Source organism: Salvelinus alpinus, chromosome 25 (genome assembly GCF_045679555.1).
Source record: "Salvelinus alpinus chromosome 25, SLU_Salpinus.1, whole genome shotgun sequence".
In the NCBI taxonomy this organism is placed as follows: Eukaryota; Metazoa; Chordata; class Actinopteri; order Salmoniformes; family Salmonidae; genus Salvelinus; species Salvelinus alpinus.
Genome location: NC_092110.1, coordinates 20,982,793 through 21,003,309, shown reverse-complemented (window position 1 = coordinate 21,003,309; position 20,517 = coordinate 20,982,793). Strand labels below are relative to the sequence as shown.

General features: G+C 41.6%; 1 protein-coding gene and 1 pseudogene across 3 annotated transcripts in view; one reads left to right on the top strand and one right to left on the bottom strand.

Moving 5' to 3' along the window:
* Positions 1-1,562: 1,562 nt before the first annotated feature.
* On the bottom strand, positions 1,563-7,890 carry LOC139553086 (piRNA biogenesis protein EXD1-like; annotated as a pseudogene).
* Positions 7,815-20,517, top strand: part of LOC139553605 (RAS guanyl-releasing protein 1-like) — a 31,095-nt gene continuing 18,392 nt past the window's right edge. The window contains exons 1-2 of one of the 3 annotated variants that reach the window (XM_071366123.1): positions 7,815-7,918; positions 18,921-19,111. In XM_071366123.1, the coding sequence (XP_071222224.1) occupies positions 19,018-19,111 (94 nt within the window). In that variant the 5' untranslated portion in view covers positions 7,815-7,918; positions 18,921-19,017. Of the gene's footprint in view, positions 7,919-17,603; positions 17,822-18,920; positions 19,112-20,517 lie in introns of those variants that run through there. The other 2 variants (XM_071366122.1, XM_071366121.1) reach the window with 2 other exon arrangements.

The window sequence follows — 20,517 nt, the reverse complement described above, 5'->3', positions numbered from 1 at the left end:
TTTTATGACCAAAGGCAATGACAGACTGGCAATTTCAGGAACAGGACGAGTATGGCCCACAATGGACTGGGCCATGTGATTTCTGCCAACCAAACACAGTACACTTCATATATACTGACTGATTGACACAACCCAACAGGGAAGAGAGCCTCGAGAAACCCTTAGAGCACCCTCCTGCATTTACAGCCTCTGTCAGTGTTACAATGCTAAATGGATTGGATTTGTATTTTCATTCGCATCACTTGAAACAAGACAGTTGTGATAGTGTAAATTCTGTATGATGTCTAAGAAGACTAAGTATTCTGTATATTGTTTATTGCTTGCTGGCAGCACTTTCTCACTAAGGACAATTGTAGTTGGTGAATAAAGATTATTCTGATATCTAAAATATGATCTAAAGGCCTAGGAGGTGAAGCATATGAGAAGGATCCAGGATCTGTCCATCCAGTCCCTAGCAGAAGCTGAGGAGAAGTGGTTGCTAAGAGAGATGGGTCTTTGTGATGGGTCTAGTTAATTAAAAGCCTACTTTATCTGTTTCATGCTTTCAATGAGGGGTTCTGGCACAGGCCCAAGCTGCTATATCTAGATAGCCATGGCAATAAGATGTGATTAATGTGGGCCCCATTTGTACCTCGCACCCTGCTGCTGTTTGAACACATTGTTTTGTCTTAATATCCTGTTTTGTTCCCAAACCGTACCTCCGAAAATTAATTCAAAGAGGCTGTTTGTGGAACATCTGTGCAATATCCGCATTGCAGGATCCTTATTTAGGAAACCGATAGTAGATTGATAAGACAAGGCTTTGTTTGCTGTGTAAAACATGGCAGGTGTTGGGTACTTGTGATCATCACCATCTGAACTTCTTGAGTGATTAGTGCTGCACAGGCAATATCAATTTAATAATGTCAACGTCCTGCATTCATTCCGTGCCAACTCTAATGGTTTTCCAGTCATCTGTAATCAAAGGAACCTTCCATAAACAATGTTTTTCCTCAATTAACAGCAAATCCATCAATGCTTTCCTTAGCTTTCAGCCTCAATTAATAGCAAATCCATCAATGCTTTCCTTAGCTTTCAGCCTCAATTAATAGCAGCCAAGAAGCCAAGTTTTTAGGCAATTAATCATCATAAGCTAAATGCATTTAGCTTTTGGGTGTTTTGTTCTAACATGTCCCAACACAACTTCCCATTGGACTTTTGAGGAGAAAAAAAAATGTGTGATTAACAACGAAATTACCACGACAATTAACAACATAAAAACGAGTTTTATTTCCACAATTAACTGATGAGGTTTCCTTTGAAGAAACATTTAGAATGATAATTCTGCCAGTGCTGCATACATGGTCTTCCTAGATGGCTGGAATGCATTGATGGGTGAAGTACCACTGCATGTAGTCATATCAAAGGAATTAGTCAGACATTATTGGGCTGTAACCCAGCAGAATATCACTGTACGCTGAGGACCCTATTACCAAGTGAAATGACTGCACTTAACATATTCAGAATGTACCATTACTCACGCAAATCAGGCCAGAAAGAGAGAAACACAGAATCACAATAAGCAGAGTACTGAACTGGTGTTTAATTTACATTTGTATCAAGTGTGAACAGCAATTTGAATAAACAAAAAAATGTACTCAAGGTACACAAAGTAAACTAGACGCCATAAATACAGAATTATCAAAATATCACTCATCCAATTTTAATTTGATGTGAATCTACTGTCGTTTTTCCATTTGAAATAGAAAACCATTTAACTGAAACACTACTGTTTTCCCCCCAAACATTGATGCAATTTGTATTGCAAACAAAATTGACAATTTACTGCCATCTAGTGGTCTTTGTAGAATAAACAATTACACAAGTAATTTTCAACCAACCCTTCACAACCATAGGTGGTCCTCTTAAGTCTTTCTAAAGGAAATGAAGGAGAGACTGAGAGGAGAGGTGAGACCTTGGGGTTTCTGGATGAAGAGGCCTCACTCTGCCCCAGGGATGTTTTCAGGCATGGCAGGAGAAAGGGCAGCCTGCTGGGGCACAGCTCACTGTACTGGGCTGAGTCTTGGGCCTGGGGGGACAGGCACTTCCACCCTCCCCACTGGGGTCTGGGTCTTTAGGACCCTGGGGCTCTCCTTTGGGACCTGGGCCGCTTGGGCCGCTGGTATCGGGAAAACCAGGCCTCTTCCCAGGGAGAGGAAGGCAGGGAGGGTTGGTGGTGCTGGATCTTTCATCAGAGACCTCCCTCTGCCTGCCATTGTGTCCATCACTATCTCCATGAGTCCTGATTCTCCTGATTCTGATGGAGCCGCTGGGCTGACGACTCCAGATGGCTGTTTCCTGGAGCTCTGCTAGACCTCTGGGGTCAGGGCACTGGGCATAGCATGGAGGTCAGATGCCACGGGATATTGCTGGGACAGGGGGTCTCTGCTCTGCTGGGGCCTGCAGCTCTGGTACTGGTCCTGGGACTACAGGCTCCTCTGCTGTGGGGACAGGGCGGTCAGGTTGTCTTGGGGGGCTGTGTTCTGGCCCTGCCCATCCTGTGATGGGGGTAGGGGTCTGGGGTTGGAGCGCTCCAGCAGGCCCTGCTCAGTGACAGGGTAACGGTCGATGGCCCACTCCTGCCGCATGTGCTTCAACTCCCGCAGCTCCCTAGGCAGCTCCAGAACACTGCTCTGTAGACAGATACACAAAGCAGCACATAAGCATCTATATCATCTCAACACACTGGGACATGTATATCTCAGATAATAACTGTCATTGAGATCTATAAATGTTTATGTCACTAACTCTATTACAATGTTTTCCGTCAACATTGACATTTGTCATGTGTACAGTAATGAGTAAGTGAGTCTGGATGTTTGAGGATGTAAGTCCTTTATTTATCTGGGCGGTTGTGTGGTGGGTCATGTGTGTGTAGCTCATTGACTTGGTGTGGAAAGGTTCCTCATGGCTGCTGCTAAGGTAGTAGTCCACCAGGCCTGTGTAGTCAGCCAACCTCAGAGGCTGCAGATGGATCACCGACAGAGCCATGACCTTCAGCAGGGACCCAGGGCAGAAGAAAGGCATTGATGTTTATGGTTAGGTACACATTGGTGCAACGGCCGTGCTTTTTTCGCGAATGCTCTTGTTAAATCACCCTTTGGCGAAGTAGGCTGTGATTCAATGATAAATTAACAGGCACCGCTTCGAATATATGCAACGCAGGACACGCTAGATAAACTAGTAATATCATCAACCATGTGTAGTTATAACTAGTGATTATGTTAAGATTGATTGTTTTTTATAAGATAAGTTTAATGCTAGCTAGCACCTTACCTTGGCTCCTTGCTGCACTCACATAACAGGTAGTCAACCTGCCACGCAGTCTCCTCGTGGAGTGCAATGTAATCGGCCATAATCGGAGTCCAAAAATGCAGATTACCGATTGTTATGAAAACTTGAAATCGGCCCTAATTAATCGCCCATTACGATTAATCGGTCGACCTCTAGTACAGACACACAAAATCAAGTCTTACAATGCAGATACACACACACACAGAGCACATCCATACTTTTGTGCTATGTTCCCTGCTTTATGTACCTTGGTGAGCAGAGACTTGATCTTGAGAGAGGAGAGTCGTGATGAGGGCATCTTCAGATGTAGGCTCACCACCTCCTGTAGAGTACTGACCCTGTCTGGCAGGAAGCTACTTGTCTCTGTATAGAAGTACAGGATATCTGCCACCTATGGAGAAATAACCTAAACACATCACAGTGATAAGGCTGGGAGGGTAACACTCAGTCTATGCCTACAGGGCAGTAAGAATACATTCATAGAACCACAACAAAGCTTCGGCTGCACACTCTAGGATCATACATTTTCTACAATACAGTGCCTGCGTGTCAAAGACGTTGGTGAGATTTACTCCAAACTGAGCCCTCAGACATCCGGCAATCCTCCGGCAGCTATAGGTGACCTGAATAAGATAAATATACAGACAGAGGTGAAATTACATAAGGTAGAAGTCAAATGGATTAATATAATAATCTCCTGTCTACATTACTCACCTTTAATATGTGGTTATTTTCCAGGATCATGGACAGGCTGTTCTTGAAGGCCCGGGCTTCAAGCATCAGGAAGTCAAAGAGGTAAGAAAAAACTTCCGGCGCCGAACAGGATGGCTGCCTCACTTCGCGTTCCTTGGAAAATATGCAGTATTTTGTTTTTCTATGTGTTATTTCTTACATTGGTACCCCGGGTGATCTTAAGTTTCATTACATACAGCCGGGAGGAACTACTGAATATACGATTAACGTCAACTAACCACCCTTCCTACCAGGAATATGACTTTCCCGAAACGGATCCAGTGTCTTGCCTTCCACCCAATACAATGGACCTGATCCCAGCCGGCGAAGCTACACGACGCCGAAAAAGGGGCAAACGTAGCGGTCTCCTGGTCAGGCTTCGGAGACGAGCACATCGCGCTCCACTCCCTAGCATACTACTCGCCAATGTCCAGTCTCTTGAGAATAAGGTCGATGAAATCCGAGCACGGGTAACATTCGAGAGAGACATCAGGGATTGCAACGTGCTCTGCTTCACGGAAACATGGCTAACTGAAAAGACGCTAACGGAGTCGGTGCAGCCAGCTGGTTTCTTCACGCATCGCGCAGACAGAAACATACATCTTTCTGGTAAGAAGAGGGGCGGGGGGGTATGCCTCATGATTAACGAGACGTGGTGTGACCATCATAACAACACTCAGGAACTAAAGTCATTCTGTTCACCTGATCTAGAACTCCTCACAATCAAATGTAGACCGCATTATCTACCAAGGGAATTCACTTCGGTCATAATCACAGCCGTATATATTCCCCCCCAAGCAGACACATCGATGGCCCTGAACGAACTCTATCTGACTCTCTGTAAACTGGAAACCACACACCCTGAGGCTGCATTCATCGTAGCTGGGGATTTTAACAAGGCTAATCTAAAAACAAAACTCCCTAAATTCTATCAGCACATCGATTGTCCGACCAGGGCTGGCAGAACTCTGGACCATTGTTATACTAACTTCCGCGACGCATATAAGGCCCTCCCCCGCCCTCCTTTCGGAAAAGCTGACCACGACTCCATTTTGTTGATTCCAGCCTACAAACAGAAATTAAAACTACAAGCTCCCGCGCTCAGGTCTGTTCAACGCTGGTCCGACCAATCTGAATCCACGCTTCAAGACTGCTTTGATCACGCGGATTGGAATATGTTCCGCACGGCGTCCAACAACAACAATGATGAATATGCAGATTCGGTGAGCGAGTTCATTAGGAAGTGCATTGACGATGTCGTACCCAGAGCAACGATTAAAACATTCCCAAACCAGAAACCGTGGATTAACGGCAGCATTCGCGTGAAACTGAAAGCGCGAACCACTGCTTTTAACCAGGGCAAGGTGACCGGAAACATGACCGAATACACACAGTGTAGCTATTCTCTCCGCAAGGCTATCAAACAGGCTAAGTCCCAGTACAGAGACAAAATTGAATCGCAATTCAACAGCTCAGACACAAGGGGTATGTGGCAGGGTCTACAGTCTATCACGGATTACAAAAAGAAAAGCAGCCCCGTCGCGGATCAGGATGTCTTGCTCCCAGACAGGCTAAATACCTTTTTTGCCCGCTTTGAGGATAATACAGTGCCACTGACACGGCCCACTACCAAAACCTGCGGGCTCTCCTTCACTGCAGCCGAGGTGAGTAAAACATTTAAACGTGTTAACCCTCGCAAGGCTGCAGGCCCAGACGGCATTCCCAGCCGCGTCCTCAGAGCATGCGCAGACCAGCTGGCTGGTGTGTTTACGGACATATTCAATCAATCCTTAGCCCAGTCTGCTGTTCCCACATGCTTCAAGAGGGCCACCATTGTTCCTGTTCCCAAGAAAGCTAAGGTAACTGAGCTAAACGACTACCGCCCCGTAGCACTCACTTCCGTCATCATGAAGTGCTTTGAGAGACTAGTCAAGGACCATATCACCTCCACCCTACTGGACACCCTAGACCCACTCCAATTTGCTTACCGACCCAATAGGTCCACAGACGACGCAATCGCAACCACACTGCACACTGCCCTAACCCATCTGGACAAGAGGAATACCTATGTGAGAATGCTGTTCATCGACTACAGCTCAGCATTTAACACCATAGTACCCTCCAAACTCGTCATCAAGCTCGAGACCCTGGGCCTCGACCCCGCCCTGTGCAACTGGGTCCTGGACTTCCTGACGGGCCGCCCCCAGGTGGTGAGGGTAGGTAACAACATCTCCACCCCGCTGATCCTCAACACTGGGGCCCCACAAGGGTGCGTTCTGAGCCCTCTCCTGTACTCCCTGTTCACCCACGACTGCGTGGCCATGCACGCCTCCAACTCAATCATCAAGTTTGCGGACGACACTACAGTGGTAGGCTTGATTACCAACAACGACGAGACGGCCTACAGGGAGGAGGTGAGGGCCCTCGGAGTGTGGTGTCAGGAAAATAACCTCACACTCACTGTCAACAAAACAAAGGAGATGATTGTGGACTTCAGGAAACAGCAGAGGGAGCTCCCCCCTATCCACATCGACGGGTCAGTAGTGGAGAAGGTGGAAAGTTTTAAGTTCCTCGGTGTACACATCACGGACAAACTGAATTGGTCCACCCACACAGACAGCGTTGTGAAGAAGGCGCAGCAGCGCCTCTTCAACCTCAGGAGGCTGAAGAAATTCGGCTTGTCACCAAAAGCACTCACAAACTTCTACAGATGCACAATCGAGAGCATCCTGTCGGGCTGTATCACCGCCTGGTACGGCAACTGCTCCGCACACAACCGTAAGGCTCTCCAGAGGGTAGTGAGGTCGGCAGAACGCATCACCCGGGGCAAACTACCTGCCCTCCAGGACACCTACACCACCCGATGTCACAGGAAGGCCATAAAGATCATCAAGGACAACAACCACCCAAGCCACTACCTGTTCACCCCACTATCATCCAGAAGGCGAGGTCAGTACAGGTGCATCCAAGCAGGGACCGAGAGACTGAAAAACAGCTTCTATCTCAAGGCCATCAGACTGTTAAACAGCCACCACTAACATTTAGCGGCCGCTGCCAACAAACTGACTCAGCTCCAGCCACCTTAAAAATGGGAATTGATGGAAATTATGTAAAAATGTACCACCAGCCACTTTAAACAATGCCACCTAATATAATGTTTACATACCCTACATTACACATCTCTTATGTATATGTATATACTGTACTCTATATCATCTACTGCATCTTGCCATCTTATGTAATACATGGACCACTAGCCACTTTAAACTATGCCACTTTATGTTTACATACCCTACAGTACTCATCTCATAGGTATATACCGTACTCTATACCATCTACTGCACCTTGCCTATGCCGTCTGTACCATCACTCATTCATATATCTTTATGTACATATTCTTTATCCCTTTACACTTGCGTGTATAAGGTAGTAGTTGCGGAATTGTTAGGTTAGATTACTTGTTGTTATTACTGCATTGTCGGAACTAGAAGCACAAGCATTTCGCTACACTCGCATTAACATCTGCTAACCATGTGTATGTGACTAATAAATTTGATTTGATTTGATTTGATTTGATTTTGTTCTTAGTGGCAATCTACAAAGGAGATTGGATATAGTTCAGCAGTTCAAATTTCCATTCATGACAAGTAATAGATAACGTGAAATAGAAAACGATGAACATATTCATATCCTAAAGCCTAGGTAGGATTACTTAGAGCTCTGTCTCTCTTTCCTCACCTGCAGTCAACAGACTCTCTCGTGCTGGAACGTCCCAACCCCGTCTGCTCCTATCTCGATCACCTGCTGCTTCCGGGTGTGCATCATCTAGGTGGAGAGAGCATGACCAAGCAAGGTACTAGAGATCACTCCGTACGCCCACAGGACAAATGGCACACAGCTCCTTAGACTCATTACAGCTTCATTTTCTTCAGAGATGTTATCCACGTCTGTATGCTAAGAGGCTATGTAAAGTGAAGCGTACGCACAGGGGGCGAAGTGAAATGAAACAGTAATTGTGAGGGTTAGGTACTCACAGCAGGACCAAGCTTCTCATGGAGCTCATCAATGACCACAATGTTGACATGGCTCTCATCAATTTCATTATCATCTGAGGAAGGGAGACAACTATTTTGTTGAGCTACATCATCATATAGCTAGCTACCTAATGAAAAAAGCTAATGATGCAAACCTTTGGCTTCAGTTAGCTACATGTGTACAATAGAGTATGGAACATGAGGTTACTAACTCAGTAGGAGATTCTTCCTGTATGGCTGAAACTCTGCCACAGTCAGGTGACCTTCAGGTCTGTGATCACTAGAGTTATCTGTGCCACAAATTGAATACAGGGTCAGTTTCTTGCATTATTACATGCAATACTAATAAGACATTCATTTCAATGTGAGCAAAGTCAACTAAAAAAAGTAAAGATACCTTAACCTTTACTTAACACCCATACCGGATCCGGGAGCATCCTCATCAGTAAAAGCTGACTAGCATAGCCTAGCATAGCGCCACAAGTAAATAATAGCATATAAATATCATGAAATCACAAGTCCAATACAGCAAATGAAAGATAAACATCTTGTGAATCCAGCCATCATTTCCGATTTTTTAAATATTTTACAGCGAAAACACAATATGTATTTCTATTAGCTAACCACAATAGCCAAAGACTCAACCGCATATTTTCACCATGTTTCTACCGCATAGGTAGCTATCACAAAACTGACCAAATACAGATATAATTAGTCACTAACCAAGAAACAACTTCATCAGATGACAATCTTATAACATGTTATACAATAAATGTATGTTTTGTTCGAAAATGTGCATATTTGAGGTATAAATCATAGTTTTACATTGCAGCTACCATCAAAAATATCACCAAAGCAGCCAGAATAATTACAGAGAGCAACGTGAAATACCTAAATACTCATCATAAAACATTATGAAAAATACATGGTGTACAGCAAATGAAAGATAAACATCTTGTGAATCCAGCCAATATTTTCGATTTTTTAAGTGTTTTACAGCGAAAACACAATATAGCATTATATTAGCTTACCACAATAGCCAAACACACAACCGCATTTATTCACCGCATAGATAGCATTCGCAAAAACCAGCAAAAGATATAAAATTAATCACTAACCTTGACCAACTTCATCAGATGACAGTCTTATAACATCAGGTTATACAATACACTTATGTTTTGTTCGAAAATTTGCATATTTAGAGCTGCAAACCGTGGTTATACATTGTGAATATGTAGCATCGATTCACCAGAATGTCCGGAGCTATTTTGGACACTCACCTAATCTGACCAAAGAACTCATCATAAACTTTACTAAAAAATACTTGTTGTATGGCAAATGAAAGAAACACTGGTTCTTAATGCAACCGCCGTGTTAGATTTTTAAAAATAACTTTACCATAACAAACAGCTTGCATTATTGCGAGACAGCGCCCGCCAAAACGGCGGAGAATTTAAATAACATTTTCCACAGAAATACGAAATAACATCATAAATTGTTCTTACTTTTGCTGAGCTTCCATCAGAATCTTGTACAAGGAGTCCTATTTCCAGAATAAATCGTTGTTTGGTTTTAGAATGTCCTTTTCTCCTGTCGAATTCGTGCCACAATGCTAGCCAATGTTGATGACGTTCCCAGTTTCTCTCGACGCAAAGAACGGAAAACTCCAAAAGTCCCAATAAAGTTGAATAATCTGATAAAACTCGGTTGAAAAAACATACTTTACGACGTTATTATCACATGTATCAAATAAAATAAGAGCCGGAGATATTAGCCGTGTATACCGAACGCTTATCAGAAGACAATATGGGGGTGCTTTGTGCGCCTAGGTAGAGAAAGGAAATTCCTGACCTGCCACTCCAAAAGCTCTTGTTCGACCTCAGATCAAGCTAGACACCCCATTCCACCTTCCACTGCCTGTTGACATCTAGTGGAAGGCGTATGCAGTGCATGCATATCGATAAATATTAGGCAATTGAATAGGCAGGCCCTGAAACAGAGCCTCGTTTTCAGATTTTTCACTTCCTGTCTGGAAGTTTGCTGCAAAATGAGTTCTGTTTTACTCACAGATATAATTCAAACAGTTTTAGAAACTTGAGAGTGTTTTCTATCCAATAGTAATAATAATATGCATATTGTATGATCTAGAATAGAGTACGAGGCCGTTTAAATTGGGCACGATTTTTTCCAAAGTGAAAATAGCGCCCCCCTATTGTTAATAGAAAATTACTCAAGTAAAATTGAAAGTCAACCAGTAAAACACTACTTGAGTAAAAGTCTAAAAGTATTTGGCTTTAAATATACTTAAGTATCAAAAGTAAGAGTAATTGCTCAAATATATTTAAGTATTAAAAGTAAAAGTATAAATCATTTCAAATGTCTTTTATTAAGCAAACCAGATGGCACCAGTTTCTTGTTTTTTAAATTTACGGATAGCCAGGGGCACACGCCAACACTCAGACATAATTTACAAACTAAGCATGTGTATTAGGGATATTCTCTTGATAAGTGAGTGAATTGGACCATTTTCCTGTCCTGCTACGCATTCAAAATGTAAAGTACTTTTGGGTGTCAGGGAAAATGTATGGGGTAATTACTTTCTTTAGGAATGTAGTAAGGTAAAAGTAAAAGTTGTAAAAATATAAATAATAAAGTACAGATACCCAAAACAACTACTAAATTAGTACTTTAAGTATTTTTACTTAAGTACTTTACACTACTGTCCATAGTTAACATTAGTTGATCTTTCACCCATAATGATATGTCAATATCGAACATACTAGCTACTTACCCAGGGTCAGTCTTTGTTAAATTTGGGAATTTCACTGAAATATATACTAAGGGTAGCTAGCAGATGACCAGAGATTATATTCTATTTGAATAGCTTTCTAGTAATAATGACTGAAATAAAGTGCAAGTTTCCATGATTAAGGCCACCTGTTTCAGAATCTCATGTCCAAACAATAGTTTAATTCCTTCCATTCTTGACATCCACAACTGAAACAGATTAGACCCATACATTGCAGATTACTAATTTATGCAATACACACTGGCAGCACAGGGCAGTAACTGGCACACATGAACAGAGTACCAGGACGCAGGGTAATCAATAGTTACCACAACCACAAAGTCCAAATTGGCTATATCCTAAAAATGTGCTTTTTGGTCTTAATTTTAAGGTTAGGGTTAGGCATAAAGCTAGCAGTGTGGTTAGAATTGGGGTTACGGTTCGGTTTAAAACCACATTATAAGAAGATACATGTTTGAAATGGGCGGAGTTTATGACTTTGTGGCTGTGGTAACTATTGACGACCAGGATGTAGCTTCTGCTGCCTACCAGTAGCTACTAAAATTAGCTAGCTACTAGTAGCCAGCTAGCTGACAAATTAGCTGAGCTGATCGTGATCAGCTATTGTGCAGATTTAGAGCAAATAAATGAGCATGAGCACTGAGCATGTAGCGATTTTCGTCGTCAGATGAGGAATCATCGGACCAAAGCGCAGCGTCGTAAGTGTTCATGTTAATTTATTAAAAACAGAACACTAAACAAAATAACAAAGAGAATGAAACGAAACAGTCCTGTCTGGTACAGACACAAAGACAGAAAACAACTACCCACAAACCAAAATGGAAAATGGCAACCTAAATAGGATCCCCAATCAGAGACAATGATAAACAGCTGTCTCTGATTGGGAACCAATTCAGGCCACCATAAACCTACATTCCCCTAGACAATACAAAATCCCCATAGATAAACAAAAAAAACCTAGACAAGACAAAACCCTAGACAATACAAAAACTAAACAAACCACCCTTGTCACACCCTGACCTAACCAAACAATAAATTGCAGACAGACAGGCAAGTTCCTCAATTGGAGAGTTATCTGGTAAGCAGCCTTAAAATATAATATAATGAGTGTCATACTCTTTCCAATTTTTCCAAATAGAATGAGTCTATTATGGTTGGGTCATATAATGCTTTTTGTCTGAGTAATGGTTTTGTGAAGTTTATAAAGTAGACAGCTGAAACAAAGTGCACTGGGCCATTGTGGCTTGCACAGAGTTGCTTTGGGTTATTTTTATAATGGTTTTATGTTTCCTAATGCCTTGTCCACAGCAGGAAGTTACTGTCTTGCAACAGTAGTACATATTTCCTTACAATAAATCACACATTAAACCACAGTCCAATCGAATCTACTTCAAACATCACAAAGGCATTGTTGGGGTGTGGGGTTACAGAATGCACAGAGGGAAATATTATAGCTGCAAGTTATTTACTTTCATAGCTTAACCAGTCTGTGTGAACATTTTAACGTTTGGAAAGTGCATAAAATAGAACAGTTGACTTAGAAGGTAGGAAGGTATCACATTTGTATGACTGTTTTATGTGTTTTTTAAATATTGATTATCTGGAGAATGTGGAGATGTGGTTTTAGGTTTGAGCTATCTGCTGACATGTCAAATATTTATTTTATAGATGGAACGTGCTCAGTAGTATTAGAATGTATGACAAAGATTCTGGTAAATACTTCAATGTGTAATAATAATAATAATGTGTGCTGACTACAACCACATGGCGGCAGACTTGAGACATTTTGGGCCTTAGTTCAATCACTCAATTATATTACAGAATGTAGCCTTGTGAGAAAAGTAAACAGTGAATCTAATCCATTATCAAAAGTCAGAGAGCAAATGGTTGAATGATGTTCTCAGTCATAAAAAAAACTGATTTCAAGGAAGTGCAAGCCCTACAGTGTTAGCAATTATACTAGATAACAACCCTTAGTCCATCTTGCCTAATGCAGAAAGACAAGGGAGTATAGTATTTCCATCCATATCAGCCTGGTAGAATCCATATCACACAGTTAAGGGTGGATGGGGGAAATAAGTCTCTGAGTAATGAGAGTAGGCCAGGGGAGTGCACACAGATAACATGAGTTTCTGAGTTTCAGGAGTTTTTGTTTTTTGTATCACAGTCTATGACCACACGATGGTATGACTAGTGCTTGTGTCAACATCAGGACTGGGTTGTGTCATGTTTGACGGCTTCTCCAGAACCTACCCAACCAATGTCTCCACGAAGACAAAATTAAAAAGTATTGGATAACAAATAACACATGCATAGTTAGTCCTATATTTGATGCAGACCAGGGTTCAAATACATGTGTATTTTATTATTTGTTATTTAAATACATACTTTCTGTGTATTTCCGTTTTTTCAAATAATATGTCCAGAATCAACTACTTCTGTTGTAACTATTTGAAAGTATTTTCAAAGAATTTCCTATAAATAGCCTACTATTTAAAAAATATTCCAAATACATTATTTTAAATACCAAACAGTATTGAGTATTTTCATATACAGTGCATGCCAATACTTTCCAAGTGTATTTCCAAATACATTCCAACATTCAACTACTTGTGTTTTAAAATGTAAAAAATATCAAAATACGTAGGCTACTTCCCAATGTCTTTGAAAGCAATTACCGAAACCGAAAATGTGTTTATTTCTCTCCCTCATGAGGTGGGAGGATAATACAAGTTCACAAAAGTAACAAATAAAGGTAGACCTACCAATTAGTTATAGTGTTTTTACTGATTTTACTAATTGGTTTATGAATTATGAAGTGATTATAACTCAAATTCTGTTACCAAATCTGTAAATTAAAATCAGTAATGGAAATATGCAAAGGAAAATATTGCGTATTTCATTAATAATAATCCATAATCCTGTTGCTGCAGGATTATTTAACTGCTGTAGCAAACTGGCTCAAATGAAGATCCTGTTTTCTTCATGTTGCTGTCCTCTTGTGGTCAAAGCAAGTGTGAAAACAGTCTAGACAACCCCTCCCTCTCTCTCTCCTTACCCACTGAGCACTGACCGACACCGGATGTCCATGGAAGTTGAAAAGTAGTTGAAATTTGGTCAGTCTGCCCTGGCCTTGATTTTAACGTCCAGTCCAGTCTGGAACGGACCAAATCTGGACCAATCATAGACGTCTATGTTTCACAAGTTTGGACAGCACAGTAGAGCACAGTACAGTAAAACAATGTTTTTAGTAGACTTTAGTTCAGTATAGTGGATTCCTGTACTGCACAGTAGAGCACAGTACAGTAAAGTAAAACAATGTTTTTAGTAGACTTTAGTTCAGTATAGTGGACTCCTGTACTGTACAGTAGAGCACACTAGTGTTGAGTACAGTATAATAAACTGTATTGTACTGTACTGTACTATACTGTACTGAACTATACGCGACTCTACTGTTCTGTTCTGTGCTTTGCTCTACTGTGCTGTACTTTGATCTCCAGACTTGTAAAACATTAACCTAACGTAAAAGAAATGCCTGAAACTAGTCCTTGACGAGAAAAAATAACAGTCAGGGGAGGTTTTCTTCAGCACTGTTCAACCAATCCAGTAAATGTGGAGAAGGAGTTAAGTTGGAGTGTCGCCTTGTTAACGTCCAAAAACGGAAGTTGTGTCACAGGCTCTATTTTCATTTCCCCTGAAAACCGGAACATCCGATTGTTGGGGACTCAGCAGAGCATAGACGTCTATTATTGGTTCAGATTTGGTCCAACCAAATTTGGTCATGTTTGGGGGCAAAGCTCATTAACTACACACTACTTTTTTTGCACAGTAGGCAAGAATTTCCTTTATTTTTCTGCATCAGACCTGCCTTATTCTCACTTGTGTTTAGTAGGCCAAATTACACATTCTGGTAGCATCTGACTCCAGAGTGATCTTTTCATGCAATTTGTAGTCTATGACATTTCAGATTTAGATATGATAATTTTTCACAAAATAGTTGAGATGTAGTGACCTACTTTTTCAAAGTCACTTTAGTTAAGTTAACTCTATTTTTCTTAAGTGTAGTTTTAGCGTAACTTAAAGGGTCAATCATGGGCATGGCTGGAAAAATGTAACCACTCTCAAATTCAGAGACAGTTAGGGATGCAAGCACTGGCTGTAACGGTTTTCTTCCAGGGGTGAAGGAGAGGACCAAAGTGCAGCGCGGCTAGTGTTAAACATGTTTAATGAAGAACAAGTGAAACACTACAAACAACAATACAAAATAACAAATGTGCAAAAACCGAGACAGACCTATCTGGTGCAGACAATCACAGAGACAGGAAACAAACACCCACAAAATCCCAACACAAAACAAGCCTCCTATATATGATTCTCAATCAGGGACAACGATTACCATCTGCCTCTGATTGAGAACCATATTAGGCTGGACATAGAAACAGACAAACTAGACACACAACATAGAATTCCCACCCAGCTTACGTCCTGACCAACACTAAACAAGCAAAACACATAATAACTCTGGTCAGGACGTTACACTGGCGATCCATGAAACTGACCATCCATGAAATCCATGAGGCTTTTTTAGGCTTTATAGTGTTTGTTTACATTTACCTTGCTTAAAAACATTGGAGTAAAACAAATCACAATAAAATAAGTTTATGAGGCATTTATCAATTATTTTTCGTCATGAATAAATGGGTACATTTCATAAGTCCAAAAATGAATGTGGGTACTGGGCATTTCCATGTAAAAAACCCCAGGAGCACTAACATGAAGTTCAAATTAGTCCATCGAATTCGGTGTCAAATGAAAGCTCAGAGTCTATATTTTGGAGATATTAAGGCATATATAAATGTTTCTACCATTTTCCATCCTAAAAAAAAGATGGAAAAACAGATGGAAAAGACGCCTTAGAAAAACATCTAGCATAAAAAATCTTAAAAGGTATTAGAAATACAAACAGAATAATGTTGAAGTAAAGACCCCTGACAACTAATATCAACATGTATATTTAGTTTAACAATTTACTTATCCCACTGTCTGGACATGTGTGATTAGTCCTAACATACACTACATGATCAAAAGTATGTGGACTCCTGTTCGTCGAATTCCAAAATCTTGGGCATTAATATGAAGTTGGTCCACCCTTTGGTGCTATAACAGCCTCCACTCTTTTGGGAAGGCTTTCCACTAGATGTTGGAACATTGCTGCGGGACTTGCTTCCATTCAGCCACACGAGCATTAGTGAGGTCAGGCACTGATGTAGGGCGATTATGCCTGGCTCGCAGTCGGCATTCCAATTCATCCCAAAAGTGTTCGATGGGGTTGAGGTCTTGGCTCTGTGTAGGCCAGTCAAGTTCTTCTACACCGATCTCGACAAACCATTTCTGTATGGACCTCGCTTTGTGCACATGGGCATTGTCATGCTGAAACCAGAAAGGACCTTCCCCAAATTGTTGCCACAAAGTTGGAAGCACAGAATCGTCTAGAATGTCATTGTATGCTGTAGCGTTAAGATTTCCCTTCACTGGAACTAAGGGGCCTAGCCCAACCCATGAAAACACCCCCAGACCATAATTCCTCCTCCACCAAACTTTACACTTGGCACTATGCATTTGGGCAGGTAGTGTTCTCCTGGCATTCACCAAACCCAGATTTGTCCATTGGACTGCCAGATGGTGAAGCGTGATTCATCACTCTAGAGAACGCGTTTCCACTGCTCCAGAGTAAAATAGTGGCGAGATTTACACTACACCAGCCGACGCTTGGCATTGCGCATTGTGATCTTAGTCTTGTGTGTGGCTGCTCGGCTATGGAAATCAATTTCATTGAGCTCCCGACAAACAGTTATTGTGCTGACATTGCTTCCATTGCCCCCGTGGTGAGTGCTGCAACCGAGGACAGACAGTTTTTATGCACTATGCGCTTCAGCACTCAGCGGTCCCGTTCTGTGAGCTTGTGTGCCATACCACTTCGTGGCTGAGCCGTTGTTGCTCCTAGATGTTTCCACTTCACAATAACAACACTTACAGTTGACCGGTTGAATCCACTAATTTGAAGGTGTGTCCACATACTTTTGTATAAATAGTGTAGCTCTTCAACAGGCTCACAGAAACATCTTTATAGGGGTCTAAAGTCTCCTGTATAGTAGAGAGCTCTGACGGAGAGGAAGGCCCCACCTTTCCTTTTCTGCAGGCACAGCAATACAGCAATACATGGAGCTGTGGTCATGGTGCCAGTGTAATTCCAGGGAACCTGAAGACATTCGTCATGGTTTGATTGGCATACAGCGTAGGGGCACTGTGAATTAACCTGCCAACTCTTATTAACAGACTGACCCAACCCTTTTGCTGCAATCCATTTAGTTATTGCACACTTAAATGTGATAAAATTGATTTAAATCTCTATCCATTTGTAGTCCGAATAATCTATGAAACAACACATTTTCTGATAGTTAATTGGTAATATCAGAAAATGGCAATTTAATCGTGACTCATGCTTTAATGTCAAATCACTATACAATGGCAATAGACTAATAAAGAAATAGGTCAGGCGGCCTACTCATTCTACTCATTTGAGCTCGTATGTGCCCCTATGCATAAATTACTGAGCAGTGACATTGGGCGCATCACCAAAATAACTTTTGTTCAATTGCGTTAACGCCCACACAGCCACAGCACGATGCATAATTTGTGCAGTTCTCATTGACAAGTCAGGACGATGGTGAGCTCCCCGCCGGCGCACGGTCGCACACTGAACCAAGCATGCAATGTTGCTCTCATCGAAACGGACACAGATGGATAGTCTCGTTCAACCACTTGTTGCCCAGTATCTCGCTATGGGCTGCCAATCCAAAGAAAATGGACAAAATGAAAACGTGGGCTCGAATGGAAAGGAAAAAGAACATTCGTAAGTTTTTATTTTATAACGAAGTCCTTCCTGTGTTTGTAAAATAAACTAAATAGGTTTATGGAGTGCGTTACGTGCACAGTTTAAATACAGCGAATATGGTTTTGTCAATTTGCAACATACGCAATTATAAAACCTTTATTGACATCGAATACATATTTGAATCTTGTACACTTTTCCAATGTAGTCCTAATTTAAATCAGAAACTTTTGGTGGTTCTTGGTTGTAAAATAACTTGAGTGCACCAATTCAGTGCGATTTATAAAAACATCGGCCAGAGCGCACAAAATGTGCACTCTCAAAACAGCTTCCCTATAGCCTATGTGTTCTCTCCTTCGAATTGTATGCCATAGTTGAGTGTTTTTAATTACAATTGTAGCCTATAGTGTGGAAAGTGTATAGAACAAGTGCATGGCATCCTCTCTGTTTATCAGCCATCTAACTGTTCATTTAGTGCAGTTTCCCAACCCTGGTCCTCGTGTACCCCCAACAGTACACATTTTTATTGTAACCCTGGGCAAACACACCTGACTCAACTTGTCAAGTAATCATCAAGCCCTCAATGAGCTGAATGAGGTGTGTTTGTCCAGGGCTATAACAACAATGTGTACTGTTGGGGGACTGGAGGACCAGGGTTGGACAAACACTGATATAGTGGTTCCCATGATGGAAGTTGGTAATCAATGATTTCCCCAAAGGGAAGTGAATGAGAACAATACAAAATAGCACAGCTACTGTAACTGTAGGATACCTGGTATTAAACACGTTTTATTATTGTGTAATGAACATGACAAGTTTTTGGTACACTTATACCTACATTATATTTGAGTGTGTGACTTCATTTTTTTGTATACTTCAACATTTTAATGTTCACTGCATGCTGTGAAAGTTCTGTATACTTCAATAGTTTAATGTTCACTGCATGCTGTGAAAGTCCCCTAGAAACACACACACACACACACACACACACACACACACACACACACACACACACACACACACACACACACACACACACACACACACACACACACACAAAAAGCTGTGCTCTCTACACCTCCCTCTATCTCACTCCCTCTCTCCACCACTGCCCCTCCAGACGTCTCTCTCCAGGACCGGGATGTGGCTCCAGATCTAAGGTCTGTCCACCAGTGCCTGCCCGGCCTCAGCGGTTCAACAGGCCCAAATTGGCCCAGATGACCCAGGGCAAGGTCACAATGTCTCTGCCAGGACACTTCACAAAGGGGGCCAGCTGGGAGGAGGTGATCCAGGCCTGTATCCAGTCCTTTGGTGAGTCTCTGTGCTCTGGGTTGCTCTTGAGTTTCTGCCAGCAATGCTATTGGTAGCTAATGTGCTGCATATTTCTTTCTGTTATTTGAAAATGATTTCTGGCTCAGTCGGTAGAACACGGCCCTTGGATTACATTTCTGCTGGGACCACGTTACATAAAATGTATGCATGCATGACTGTAAGTCACTTTGGATAAAAGCATCTGTTAAATCACAATAAAATATGTTTTTTGTTTTTGTTGCATGTAAAATTAGAAACACGTTTAATATTTAAGTTTGTTGATCTCTACAAAATGGTTGTGCAGGTCAGGATCATTGTCATTAGTTCTGCTTGTTAGGTTAAAGCATTCGCTTCATTTTATCATTTTTAAATGTCGCTGAACCTCAGTTTATTTTAAATCAGTACGGTGAGTGTTTCCTGGAAGCACCTGTTTTTCTCTGCATCTAGCTGTTTGATGTTAAGAGACCCTGTCTCCATTAAACTGTCACCATTTACAAGGTATCTCTAATTCGCATATAGTGCTTGGTTGACACAAACAGACCACATTTGAAGACTTAAATGAACTAGCCTCTATTTGTTGTCTAATAACATGGTCGTCAGTCTTTGCTTTTGAGATAAGTCAGGGATTGACATTAAGGTCTGAAAGGCACTCGCACATCAGTAATATTTTTGGTTGCCCGAAGATTATGATCACTTGCCCAAAAATTTAAAGTAGCTATTTTCACCTACAGACGGGAGGAACCAGAAATACCAGACTACTGCAAGTTTGGTTGTTATCATTAAAAAAAACTCAGAGCAGGTTCAACGTTTGCGACTGCTCAGGTCACTTGCCCCGGGCAATAGGGCAAACCTTTATACCAATCGCTGTAATTGTATGTGTATCCAACTATGCCTGCTCTGAATATGAGATAACACAATCATGCAACAACTGAAGTACTGATTCAGTAGATGTGGAATTTGATTTAGGCATATCACATTAGTAATACATAAACTTAACATGAAAATCTCGCCTAGGGGCCCCAAAAGGCTAAGGACGTTTCTGTTGGCTGCACTATCAATGCTGTCAAAAACCCTGTCAAATTAGAATCATGTGTTCTACGAAGTTGTCTGGAGTGCTCTCAAAGTTATGGTGATTATGTCTATGAAGAGGCAAGCATTCAGATTACCGTTGCTTGGAGACACAAATGGAATGACGTGAGAGTGATGAGGTGGTACAATGGACTGAATACAGAAAGTGACATCCCCTACTTACAGTTACACTATCTGTCAGGGGGAACAATAGCAGAATAATGGCTGGCTGTTCATTTAGGAAAGAAGATCAGTCAAGTTAATCAAGTGAGAGCAAGAAATTCAAATCCTCTCATCAGAATCTGGTCTGGAGATAAACAGGCAGGGGTTTTAAATCC